Raw genomic sequence first — 13,425 nt, 5'->3', positions numbered from 1 at the left:
ACAGAAGGCGCAACCCCTGTCACAATGCCCCACCTCCCGCAGGAAACCCACAGAGCGCCAGGAGCTGCGCTTACAGAAAGGAGGGGCAAGGAGCCGCTGCCCTTGGCTCCCTGCATGAATTTTCTCATGGGACACCTGTGGCTCAAAGGGTAAGGGCCCCATCACCCAGGCACAACCATCTCCCCTTTCAGAGAGGAGGGAAGCCACAGAGCAAGGCATGTGTGTGTGTGTACATACGTGTACATATATGTGTGTTGGAGGGAATATGGGTCCCAGAATTCCCCCTCTTCCTGCGCCCCTTGGGTTTAACCCGCCTTAAGAGAAGCCCAGTAGCTCCTGGAAATCACACACACTCCGTTATTTTTATCTCCAGTTTATTTATTTTTTTTAGACTAAGAGCAGAGTATAAAGTCACAGCCAAAGCACTTGAAAAAGGCCCAGGAGGATGGGTGGGGACCACAGAGGTGGGCGGGGCGAGGGCCCGGCTGGAAGGGACGGGGCGCTGTTGTCTTACGGTCTCCAAAAGTGTCTGTGCGTTGCATAGGTCCTGTCTTCACGGAAGACGAAAGAGGGGCCAGGGGGTCCCCCGGGTGGGGAGGGCCTAGCCTGGGGGGGGTGAGGAGTCTAGCCTGGGGGGGAAGGGAGGCCGGGGGAGGGAGCGGAACTCTTGTCTGTACATTATATATAGAGCTATAGAGTCTGTACATGCCTGCCTGGCACCCCGATGCCCACCTTGCCGCCCCTGCCCACTGCCTGCCCTCCAGGGGTGTCTGCTTGTAAACTTGGATCCAATCCAAACCACTATCCTGGAAGTGGGAGTGGGGGGAGGGGAGGAGGACGTGCTTATTGCTGTAAACAGGGGCGGGGGTGGCGACCACGGCTGCCCCCCACCCATCGGGTCCCCTCCCCAGGCTCAGCCCCCAGAAGAGAGGGCTGCGGGGACTGCCCAGGCTTCCATTTGCTCTCTCTGGGGCGTGGTTCTCTGTCTGGGGGGACACAGGGGGAGGGTGCCAGGGGATGGAGAGACACTCTGGCGGGGGCGGGACCCCCTGAGCGCTCCCTTCATGGCCCCTAAGTTTGGTACCAAACACTTGCAGAGCCACCAGGCCCTCGGGAGCCGTGGCTGTCCCTCCTTCACCTGGTTCATTCCCATGCCCTACCTGGGGAGGAAGAGGGCAGAGGGGGTGGGCACAGATGTACCACGCTCACCCCACTTTAAAGCCCCAAGGGGATGGGTCAGGCCCCACAGCCGGGCAGGCCGGCTTCCTCCTTCCCGACCCTGCCCTGCCCCATCTCTTCCCCGCCAAGGGTGGGTGCGGGCAGAACTAGGAGGCCAAGAGTGTCATGAGGAAGAAGGCGATGCCCACGGCCAGGGGCAGGTGTTCCCGCTTGGGGCTGGTCCCGCTGATGCTCTTCTCAAGCTTGGGCACCTGGGGGTTCTCTCCCTCAAAGTCTTCTGTGGACAGACGAACAGACAGACTGGTGAGGTTCGGGTCGCGTGCCTGGGCAGGGGCACGCGGCAGCGGCAGCAGCGGTGGGCGTGACCACCCGGGCCGGGGTCGCTGGGGTCCCCAGGAGCAGAGAGGCATGCGAGGTGAGTGAGCAGGCAGGGGGGGCTGCGGTTCCAGCAGAGGCCACCAGAGGGCGCTGCGCAGACTCACCCAGCACGTTGATCCTCACATTGGGGCCCATGGTGAACTGGGGGAGAGTGGGGACCGGCTTCTCCCCGGAGTGCGATGCTGCGGGGTGCGGTGGGAGCGGGGAGAGAGGAGGGGAGAGTCAGGGCCAAGGTCCCCTCCCTCCGCTACAGCTGGGGAGCAAGCCGCCCCTCGCCTTGCCCTCCGCCCCCGCCCCCAGGAAGCCAGGGAGCCCCAAGCGGGGGAGCCGAGGACGGGGCGCGGCTGCCGAGACTCACTGGAGGCGCAGCAGACGAACACCTTCATCCTCAGACACTTCCAGTGCAGGTTGTGGGTGGGCGTGGCTGCGGGCGAGACGGGGTGTGAGCCGCTGCCGCCCTCCACACCGCCCGGCCGGACGCCAACCCCCACGCGCCAGGGCCTCACAGCGACTGACAGGGGCCCACGGTGGGTGCTGCACCCAAACCCTGTCCGGGCCTCTGGGGAACCAGGAGGCTGCCAGGCTCCCGCCTCCTGAGGGCCTGTTCCTCCACGGCCCGGGACCTGCCCGGACTGTCACTCACACACATCCCTCGGGTCCTGCCCCCCGGCTGTCAGTCACACACCATCCCCCAGGTCCCGCCCCCGGCTGTCACTCACACACCATCCCCCAGGTCCCGCCCCCCGGCTGTCACTTACACACATCCCTCGGGTCCCGCCCCCCGGCTGTCACTCACACACCATCCCTCGGGTCCTGCCCCCCGGCTGTCACTCACACACCATCCCCCAGGTCCCGCCCCCCGGCTGTCACTCACACACCATCCCCCAGGTCCCGCCCCCCGGCTGTCACTTACACACATCCCTCCAGGTCCCGCCCCCCGGCTGTCACTCACACACCATCCCCCAGGTCCCGCCCCCGGACTGTCACTCACACACATCCCTCCAGGTCCCGCCCCCGGCTGTCACTCACACACCATCCCCCAGGTCCCGCCCCCGGCTGTCACTCACACACATCCCTCCAGGTCCCGCCCCCCGGCTGTCACTCACACACATCCCTCCAGGTCCCGCCCCCGGCTGTCAGTCACACACCATCCCCCAGGTCCCGCCCCCCGGCTGTCACTCACACACATCCCTCCAGGTCCCGCCCCCCGGGTGTCACTCACACACCATCCCCCAGGTCCCGCCCCCGGACTGTCACTCACACACATCCCTCCAGGTCCCGCCCCCGGCTGTCACTCACACACCATCCCCCAGGTCCCGCCCCCCGGCTGTCACTCACACACCATCCCCCAGGTCCCGCCCCCGGACTGTCACTCACACACATCCCTCCAGGTCCCGCCCCCGGCTGTCAGTCACACACCATCCCCCAGGTCCCGCCCCCGGACTGTCACTCACACACATCCCTCCAGGTCCCGCCCCCGGCTGTCACTCACACACCATCCCCCAGGTCCCGCCCCCGGCTGTCACTCACACACCATCCCCCAGGTCCCGCCCCCGGCTGTCACTCACACACCATCCCCCAGGTCCCGCCCCCGGCTGTCACTCACACACCATCCCCCAGGTCCCGCCCCCAGCTGTCACTCACACACCATCCCCCAGGTCCCGCCCCCGGCTGTCACTCACACACCATCCCCCAGGTCCCGCCCCCGGACTGTCACTCACACACATCCCTCCAGGTCCCGCCCCCGGCTGTCAGTCACACACCATCCCCCAGGTCCCGCCCCCGGCTGTCACTCACACACCATCCCCCAGGTCCCGCCCCCAGCTGTCACTCACACACCATCCCCCAGGTCCCGCCCCCAGCTGTCACTCACACACCATCCCCCAGGTCCCGCCCCCGGACTGTCACTCACACACATCCCTCCAGGTCCCGCCCCCGGCTGTCACTCACACACCATCCCCCAGGTCCCGCCCCCGGCTGTCACTCACACACCATCCCCCAGGTCCCGCCCCCGGCTGTCACTCACACACCATCCCCCAGGTCCTGCCCCCCCGGCTGTCACTCACACACATCCCTCGGGTCCCGCCCTCGGCTGTCACTCACACACATCCCTCGGGTCCCGCCCCCGGCTGTCACTCACACACCATCCCCCAGGTCCCGCCCCCGGCTGTCACTCACACACCCTCCCTCCAGGTCCCGCCCTCGGCTGTCACTCACACACCATCCCCCAGGTCCCGCCCCCAGCTGTCACTCACACACCATCCCCCAGGTCCCGCCCCCGGCTGTCACTCACACACCATCCCCCAGGTCCCGCCCCCGGCTGTCACTCACACACCATCCCCCAGGTCCCGCCCCCGGCTGTCACTCACACACCATCCCCCAGGTCCCGCCCCCGGCTGTCACTCACACACCATCCCCCAGGTCCCGCCCCCGGCTGTCACTCACACACCATCCCCCGGGTCCCGCCCCCGGCTGTCACACACAGGCCTCCAGGTCCCGCCCCCGGCTGTCACTCACACACATCCCTCGGGTCCCGCCCCCGGCTGTCACTCACACACCATCCCCCAGGTCCCGCCCCCGGCTGTCACTCACACACAGGCCTCCAGGTCCCGCCCCCGGCTGTCACTCACACACCATCCCCCAGGTCCCGCCCCCGGCTGTCACTCACACACAGGCCTCCAGGTCCCGCCCCCGGCTGTCATTAACACACCATCCCTCAGGTCCCGCCCCCCGGCTGTCACTCACACACATCCCTCCAGGTCCCGCCCCCAGCTGTCACTCACACACAGGCCTCCAGGTCCCGCCCCCCGGCTGTCACTCACACACCATCTCCTCCAGGTCCCGCCCCCCGGCTGTCACTCACACACCATCCCCCAGGTCCCGCCCCCGGCTGTCACTCACACACCATCCCCCAGGTCCCGCCCCCGGCTGTCACTCACACACAGGCCTCCAGGTCCCGCACCCGGCTGTCACTCACACACCATCCCCCAGGTCCCGCCCCCGGCTGTCACTCACACACCATCTCCTCCAGGTCCCGCCCCCCGGCTGTCACTCACACACCATCCCCCAGGTCCCGCCCCCGGCTGTCACTCACAGATGTAGTAGTACTCGTGGCCGGCGTGGAACTCGTAGCCCAGCGAGAAGGCGCTGTAACGCTGGAACTTCTCCGAGAACTTGATGGGGCTGTGCGGCGCGTGCGGCCGGTTGCATTCCCAGCGCTTGAAGCCCTGGCTGGCGTTGCAGGTGCGGTAGCCGCTGCGACTCACCATGTAGAGTACGTACTGCTCCGCCCCGCCTCCGGGGCCCGGCCCCGCACCCGGGCCCACCCCCGAGCTGTTGTAGTGCGGGCAGTAAATATCCAGATAGTCGTTCACATTCACCTGCACGGTGTAGCCCTCTCGCCGCAGGCTGTGGGCGGAAGGAAGCAGGTCAGAGAGAAGAACCCCCAAGCCAGCCCGCGTTCGGGGCCCCGGGCTCCCCACTTCTCCTGCGGGCTTCCTCCCTTCTCAGCCCCGCGCCTGTCACCCGGGCCCTCCCTGCTCGGTCTGTCCTCCTCCGGGTGGGCACCAGAGGGCAGCAGAAGCGCGGGGAAGCCCGCCCGCCTCCAGAGGGAAGGAGGGAACGTGCGCCTAGGTTGCCACAGAAACGGCGCAGGCCCTAGCGACTCTCAGACCCAGGCCCGGATTTCCTCCATCCACCCCCCATCATTCTCCGACTGGGAGCAGGGGTCGCCGGGATGGACGCGAGGCCAGCGGGAGGGTTCCCTTCCTGGGACACACACCTCCACCGCCTCTCCCAGCGAGCTCTGCTGCTGCGGCCCTCGCCGGGGGATCTGCCCTTGCTCACGCCTGCAGGGCGGTTTCCTGTGCATACATGCACAGGTTCTGCGGCGCACACACATGTGCTCAGCACCTACTCCTAAGCCGCGTGTGAGCCAAAGCACAGGGCAGTACTGGTTGACCCAGCAAATCTCAGGCTTCCTGGCCTCGCAGCCCACCCATCCACCGGCACACTAGCAGCCTCGGACAGTAGATCCCCCGCGACCTGAGGCAACAGAGCAGGGAGGACAGAGACGCTGCAGTAAGGTGCCACGTGGCATCATGCCAACCACTCCAAACTTGTCTCTTTACACACCTCCCTCCCCATAACCAGGAAAGGCAGAGAAGTAGGCCTGGTGCCCAGGCAAGATGGCTGTGCCTCTCTAGGACTCACAGATGCGGGGTCCCTTGCAACCAGTTCCCTGGCTGGTGTCCCCACTTGGTACAGGGATGAGGACCGCTGGGGTCCTTGGGAACCCCTGGGAGAGGGGCTGGCTCTCCTGGCACCACCCCGCTCCCCACACAGTAATTAGATCCATTAAGGAAACGAACTTGGAGGCCCTTGCCTGGGGTAGGCCCTTGAGGGTCCCCCTCCCCTCCCCTGCTCAGTTTGGCCAGCTCCCTTCTCCCCCAGCAGCCCCTTGCCAGCTTTCCCCATGGAGCAGGCAGGTGACAGCTGGCGTTTGGGCATTCCTGGGAAGAACGGGCACAGCCTCCTTGAGTCATCAGGAATGCCACCGGTCCCACTCGGTTCCCATGGGAGTGATGGGTCACTGGGGCCCCTCCCTGGCCCTGGCACCGAGGTGGGCAGGAGTCGCGGCCTGGGGCACTGGGAGCAGGAAAACGGGTTAGACCAGGCTTGCCTCCCAGCCGCCGCCACCCTCGGCTTACCGGGCCATTCCCTGGGCCCAAAGCCTGCTGTTCCTCCCACAGGCTCTGGGGAAGGGCCCTCGTTGTTGGTGGCCTGGAGTCTCCGCAAGGCCACACTGGAGCTTTCTGTCCTTGGCCGCAACCCTGTTTCCAGTGCCACTCGGAGCCCCTCCTTGTTGTACCACCCATCTCCCTGCTCTGCAGCTATTGCTACAGCTAGCTGGGTTTCCCAACTGGGTGGGACTAGCCTGTCATAAGGTTGCTAGCCAGCGCCAGCCAAGGGAGGCCAGCTCCTGCCTGTGCAGGGCAGCAGGTCCCTGTCCTCCTCCGCACCCCCTCAATGACCCGCAAGGATGGGCAATGCGGGAGAGGGCTTTGCCAGTGGATGGCCAAGCCCAGGGAGCGCTGGTAGCATCGGGAGAAGGGTTGGGCACAAGGAGTTGCCAGCCACAAGTCCTGGGGGACCCGACCTGTCTGCTGGGCTTGGGCACTTTAATTGAATTTGTCATTCGGTCTCGCCCCGCCGCTGCCAGGCCCTGGCACGGCGGCAGCAGCTAACCCCGCCTCCAGGGCGCACCCCCGCGGGGACTAGGCTGTGTCCAGCCCCTCCCGCAAGTCTTTTATTCTCCACCGGCTTCGCCCCCCCATCCCCGCCCCCGTTGCCCTCCCATCACTCTTGTTCACGGAAAGCCGAGTGTCCGCACTGCTCCTTTGCAGCTAGTGTCCCTAGCGTCCGGGGCCGGCCCCACCCCGCGGCGTGCCCGGGACCCCCCTCTGGCACTGTTTCTGTGCCTGCCCTCCCGCGCCCGGCCCCACTCAGAGCTGCGTTCTCGGTGGGGCCTGGCCGGGCACACCTCTCCCCGCAACACTCCCCTGGGACAATTAGGGGCAGGTAAACAGGGCGCATAACGAGACCGGGGAGTCAGCAACGGGGTCCCAAGAGGTTCTGCACCCAGTCGCATCTTACACGCCGGTACCCAGAGTTCAGGGAGTGGAGGCGGCCGGACCCGGTTCCTCCTCTTCCCTTGAACGCGCGCCCCCGAGGCTGCGCGCCGCCCGCTCCGGCAGGCGAGGCTGGACCACGTGTGCGCGACGTGGGGTCCGCGCGCCCCGGCTGGGGTGTGTGTGTGTGGTGGGTGGAGGGAGCAGGTGGCGGGTACGCTCGCGGGCCGACACCCCCGCACCTACCCCAGGCGTCCGGGTCCCCCGCGGGGTCCCGGGTCTGAGCCAAGGGGCTTCCCCGCCCTGGGCGCGACGGGGTGGGCGAGAAGCCGCGCGCCCGACGCCCCCGCCCCTCGTCCCTGCGACAGCAGCGGCGGCGGCGGCGAAGGTTTATTGATCTGCAGCGGCGGAGAGGAGCGAAGGACCCGCCGACAGCGAGACGCGGAGACAGAGGGAGAGGGGGCGCACCCGGTGCGCGCGCAGGGAGGAGAGAGTGGGGGTGCGCGGCAGGAGGAGAGGGCGCCGAGGGCTGCGGAAGGCCAAGCGGGACCGGCGCGCGGCTGAGGCGAGGACAGAACCCCGGGAGACGCTCGTGGCTACGGAGGGGTGAGGGCAGAGAGTGGGCAGCCGGGAGGGGGGTCACAGGCCGCCAGGAACGTAGTAGAGCCTCAATAAATATTTGCTGAAAGGAACGTGTGAATGAGCGAGGCCCACAGCCGAAGCGGGCAGGACAGGACGAAGGCGGCAGCTGTGATGGTGGTGGAGCTGCGTCCCCAAGGCTTTCCGAGGCGCCGACACCCCTGCCCCGCTCCTCGCAGAAGCCAAGCGCAGGCCGAGGGGACCCCTTCCAAACTCCATTTCGAGCTCGGGGGCGAGGAGGGAACCCCTCGGCCTAGCATTGACGCGCCAGGCACCATCCCGAGTTCCTGAGCTGCGTTGGGGGCGGACAGCACCTAAACCGAGGGGCTGAGCTTGTCGGGGGGCGAGGGTGCAGGGCTCGGTCGGCGCCGCGCGTGCGGGGCACTGCCCCCCCAAGCCCCCAGCAGGTGTGTCGAAGGAAGCTCGCTGCACGTGTCCCCCCACCCTACCACGTGACCCCCGGAGGCGGGGTCGCCAGGACCCTCCCCCACGTGACCCCCAGGAGCAGAGACCCTCAGCACGTGACGCGAGGTGGGAGCCGGGCGCCCGGCTCACGTGACCGGGGGGAGGGGGCGCGGGCGCCTGTGGCTCGGCCCGGCCCCGCCCCCAGCTCCCCGGCCCTCTCCACTCCCGGCTCCGGAGCACGTCGCTCGCACGATTTATGGGGCCGCGGCTGCCGCAGTGAGGGAGCCGGGGAGCCCGGCGCAGCGGCAACAAAGGCCGGGCAGGCGAGGCGGGGGCGGCGGCGCGGCCTGCTGGCCCGGTGCGCACCCCCACCTCTTCCCTCTGCCGGTCCAGGCTCGCACGGGAGTCGGGCAGGCAGAGGAGGCTCCCGGAACCCCGGTTCCCAACCCCCTCCGGGAGCTTTCACCTGCGCCCAGGTGTATGCGGGGGAGGGGAAGCTTATCAACTCACCCCCCTTCCCACTCTGCCAAAGCTATTCCCGCACCCACTCGGCTCCGGCTTCCCCCAGGAACGTGGAGGCGCCTTTGGGGTGGCGGGGAACCCGGGGCCCCCTCACCTGCGAGCCCTCCAGACTCTAGCCGGGCGGGGAAAAGGGGGGCGGCGCATATTCGGGTCTAAGGGGATGAAGAACGAGGCACATAGGGCAGGGGAGTCAACCCCCATCACCCCCAGAGTTCCTAGAGTCCCCTGGGGGAGGGGCCGCATCCCCACCCCCCGGGTTTCCATGGGAAGCAAGAGAAGGGGGCGTCGTGGGCTCATCCCCACCCCCAGTCTGACACCCTGGGCGCGAGAAGAGACGGGGTGGCGGGGGGGGGGGGCGCGGAGCCCCAAACAACAAAGAGCGGAGCGGTGAGCGGCAGCCCCTCCCCCGGGAAGGCTGGGGGTCGCGGCCGCCCGGTCCTCTCCCCTGAGGTCTTGGTGGGCTCCCCGGGTCGCCCCCACTCCACCCCGGTGGGGAGTCGCGGTGGCAGCGCTGTCGCCACCGCCAGGGCAGGTGTGACAGTGACACCCATGTCCCCAGGGGGGTCTCCCTCCACCACCAGCACCACCAGCACCACCACCAGCACCACCAGCACCCCCTCCTCCGGCAGCACACGGACGCACAGTGAGGCGGCCGGGGCGAGAGCCGGGGCGGCCGGGCGGGGAGGACAAGGGCAGCGCGGACTGAGCCGCGCGCCCAGCGGCCCCCGGCACCCGGCCGCCGCGCCACACGCGCGCGCGAGCAGACCGCACGGCCGCCCCGACACCCGCCCCGACCGCCGCGGCGCCGGCCAGGCCCCCGGCTCCAGACGCGGCCGGCCACGCGGCGGACCCCGACCGCAGCCCCCTCCCCGTTCCCGCCGCCCCCTCCAGCCCCCACCCCGCCGACGCAGACACACAAATCACACACTCTGACACACGCACAGTGACAGCGCGCACGCCCGCTCACACCCGGAGCCGTCCGCCTGTCCCCAGCCCCGGCGAGGGTGTGTGTGCCACAACGCCTGCACCCCGCGTTCCCAGCCTCGCCGAGCGGCACCCCGACCTGGCCCCCTCCGGCTCGGCGCCCCAGCCCGGCTTCCATCCGCGCGGCCCGGGCAGCCCCAGGCAGGCAGGCGTCTCGGTTCCGGGGGAGGTGCTAGGCTGGACTCCCCGCCTGGGCTCTGGATCCACTTTGGAAATCGGGAATCCTAAATAGAACCCCTGGAAACCCTCGTGGGCGAAAAGCAGGTCATCCAGGGCCCCCGAAACGAGGCGGCCTGTGGCCAGCACACCGGTATCCTCAAACCCCAGCCCGGTCCAAGGGAGTGAAGCTGGGGTAGAGTGGGGGTGCTGGGGGAGAGGGACACTATTCTGGCGGCGCCGTGGCGAGCAGCCAAGATGGGGTGAGGCCCCCCCAGCAGCCTCCTCTTCACGGCCCGAGCGCTCCATCCCAACAGCTTCGCAGACACCCCGAGTTCACTGACGCTACTGGCGTGCGCCCCTCTTCCCCTCGTCTCCCAGGACCTCCCACCCCGGGTTCCCCCCTGCTCACGGACGCGGGACGCGCGGGCTCCCGAGGCCCCCCGACTCACTGCTGGTTGGAGCTGTTCCAGTACACCGCATGCCGGTTGCCCAGCGCCCCCCCGGGCCCCTGGGCCAGCAGCGGCAGCAGCGGCACGGGCACGAGCAGCAGCAGCAGCAGCAGCGGAGCCGCCGCCATCCCCGGAGCCGCCGCCGCCGCCGTCCCCCGACTGAGCCCCGCGCTCCCGGCTTCTCCGCCTGCGAGCTCCCCGCCGCCGCCGCCGCCGCCGGCCCCCGGCCTCAGGCCACGCCCACCGCCCTCCCTCCGCCCCCCGCGCGCGCCCCCGAGGCCCCGCCCCTGGTGCGCGCCCGCCAGGCCCCGCCCCGCCCGGCTCGGGAGCGCGCGGCGCGTGGGAGGTGACGCCCGCGCGGGTCCCCTCGGGAGCGCCCGGCGCGCGCCTTGCGTCTCTCCCCTGGGTTCGGTTTGCTACAGCTGCAACTGGGCCTTTTGGCTTCCTAGGAGAAAGGGATTGGGGAGACCAGGGTGGAGATCTCGGTCTCCTGTGAGCCTGCTCCTCTGGGATGAGATGAAGGAGGAGAAGCTGGGGGAAGGAGGGCTGCACAGCCGTGTCCGCCTCTTGATTGTCAGGACGCGCCCCTCATCCCTGCTTTGCCAACAGTTTGGCCCTATGTTCCTTCCACGTCCCTCTTTCCTTCTGCATGAGGAGTCAGGTCACGGGGGTAGTGGAGAGGCCCTCAGCTGGCACCAAGGACCCAGGCAGCTGGTAGCCTCACACTCTCAGGGAGCCCCAGGCTTGTCTTTCAGGGGATGGAGTGAGACATTCAGCCCTCCACCCCCGGACAAGAATGTCAATGAGGGCACGGGGGAGGCTGAGCAGTCCAGGGCCTGGGGCACAGGAGTGGGCAAAGGGGAGAGCCAGCTTTCCTGGACCGGGCACAAAGGGCTCCTCTCTCACGGCACCAGGCAGGCCCCTTCCGGAGGGCAGGCAGTGCTGCCACGAGGTGTTCTCACTCCTACTCCTGTGGACACTGCCTCCGGGGGTCATGGCAGTCATTGTCCTCACTGGGGACACTAAGCACCCACATCCCACACACACACTGGGCAGGCACCCAGGGGTGAAGGACATGGCACCATGGGCACCTGACCCCACAGATGAGCACACAGATGTCCCGGAGGGCACACAGGGGTCAAAGTGCCATCAGCTGGTCTGCAGCAGTAAGGCTCAGAGGCTCGGACACGTGTGCACCCCCACACACAGACCCGTGCACCCTCTCTCACATACACTTCTTTTCCTAGGAGCTAGGACTTAAGGGGGTGGCCAGCGCTGTGTCTGCTGGCTCTGGCTAGGTGAGAGTCTCAGACTGCGTTCTTAAAAAAACAGGGCAACCACCTGTGCCTGGGATGCAGTTTCACTCTGCGTTTCAGGAGACAGGACAACAGCCCCCACTCTGCCCCATTCTGCTGATCCCTGGCTGGGCAGAGTGCTGGCCGCCAGTGGGCTTCGGGTGCAGGCTTGGGGGAGGGGCAGTACCATGTGTGCCTGGCTGCTGCTGCCAGGCAAGGGCACGCTGTGGCCCTCTGGGCACTGCTCCACCCCAGGAGATCCCTTCTCCCTTCTCAGGAGCAAGAAAATAAATTGGGCCCCTTGGGGTGGGGCTGGGGGACTTGCAAACAGCTCTGCCTGCCCCCTGACTCCACATCCCCAAGGAGATGGAGCGTCCTCACCCTCCAGGTGCTGCCCTCCTCCAAGAACTGCGAACCCAGCCCCTTCTCCCCCCTGCACACAGGCAGGTGGCTCTCGTTGGGGCCACAGTGGACAGCCGCCCCCATCCTTGGGGGGAGTCCGTCTAGGGCTTGGGATTCCCTTTTAGGAAACTTGATTCCTGTTTATGGAATCTGCCTCCTGCCCCAGCATTTGGGCCCTTTTCTAAAGTGTTCAGAGGCTCCTCTTGGAATCCAGCACCTTGATGCAGTGGGTAAGGCCACTGCTTGAAAGGCCGGTTCAAGTCCAAGCTGCTCCGCTCGTGACCCGCCTTCCTGCCAAGGCGACTGGGAAGTGGGGCATGGCTGAAATACTCGCGTCCCAGATGGAGTTCCTGGCTCCTGACTGTAGCATAGCCCAACCTCAGCTGGTACGGCCATTTGGGGAATGGACTAGCACATGGGAGATCTGTTTCTCTCTCACTCTCTGATGTTTTGCCTTTCAAATAAATAACCTTAAAAAAAAAAGAAAGAAAGAAAGAATAGAATCCAGACTTCTTTACTTCCCTCTATGTCTGGAGTCCTCCCTACAGGATTTAAACTGCTCTCTAACCTTGTCTAAGCACTGGCTGTTTTGTTTTGTTTTAAGATTTTACCTATTCATTTGAAAGGCAGGGTTGCAGAGAGGTAGAGACAAAGATTTTCCAACAGCTGATTCATCCTCCAAATGGCTGCAAAAACTAATACTTGAACCTGGAACTCCATCCTGGTCTCTCTCAAGGGTGGCAGAGGCCCAAGCATTCGGCCATCTTCCACTGCCTTTCCAGGCACATCAGTAGGGAACTGGATTGGAAGCAGAGCAGCTGGGATTCAACTGGCTGCACTGTTCTGGGATGCAGACATTGCAGACAGCAGCTTAACCCACCAAGCCCAGGGCCAACCTGGGGCTTAAGCTTCCAAGTTTTCAGTTGAGACACTCCGCAGGGCCTAGGCCTGTGTCTGGGGGATCTGGGTGTGTGTCTGCAGGGATGGATGCTGACATGGGTCTTGGTGGGAACTGGAGCTCACCCCTTATTGCAGACCTAGACCCCAGCATGCGTCTTTTGGTGGGTGGTACTTTATGCAAAAGCCAAGGGGCTGCTCCCTTTAGTGGAATCTGTGTCCACTGCAGTGGACAGCTGGACTTAGGCCACCTTGCTCCTTAGGTAGCTCTTTGCACAGCTGGCTGAAGCAGCTCCAACCATAGGCTACAGCTCTCGACGCAGTTCTCAGGCCTATCCATGGGCCATGATTCCCCGGGGACCGGCTCTCTGTGCCTAAGATGTGGCCACATGCCTGGATGCTTGGGACCTGGTCTGAAAGCCATGGCTGCCCTCCATGGTATCCAGGTTGTGTCAAGACGCAAGCCTATTGGTGGGATCTGGCCTT

General features: G+C 66.5%; 1 protein-coding gene across 2 annotated transcripts; it reads right to left on the bottom strand.

Moving 5' to 3' along the window:
• Positions 1-357: 357 nt before the first annotated feature.
• EFNA3 (ephrin A3) lies at positions 358-10,581 on the bottom strand. 2 transcript variants are annotated; one of them, XM_040998882.1, is made up of 5 exons: positions 10,346-10,581; positions 4,652-4,965; positions 1,916-1,981; positions 1,662-1,739; positions 358-1,456 (listed from the first exon to the last, which is right to left on the bottom strand). In XM_040998882.1, exons 1-5 carry the CDS (start codon positions 10,471-10,473, stop codon positions 1,326-1,328), a joined length of 717 nt encoding a protein of 238 aa, XP_040854816.1. In that variant the 5' UTR covers positions 10,474-10,581; the 3' UTR covers positions 358-1,325. The 2 variants fall into 2 exon arrangements, with proteins under 2 accessions (XP_040854816.1, XP_040854817.1); XM_040998883.1 differs by lacking the exon at positions 1,662-1,739 and having other exon boundaries at positions 961-1,456; positions 10,346-10,500.
• Positions 10,582-13,425: the final 2,844 nt, after the last annotated feature.

This window comes from Ochotona curzoniae, unplaced genomic scaffold (genome assembly GCF_017591425.1).
Source record: "Ochotona curzoniae isolate NIBS_2020 unplaced genomic scaffold, NIBS_Ocur_1.0 scaffold_1037, whole genome shotgun sequence".
NCBI lineage: Eukaryota > Metazoa > Chordata > Mammalia > Lagomorpha > Ochotonidae > Ochotona > Ochotona curzoniae.
Note: the sequence above shows the minus strand (reverse complement) of the source record. Positions and strands in the feature narration are given on the sequence as shown.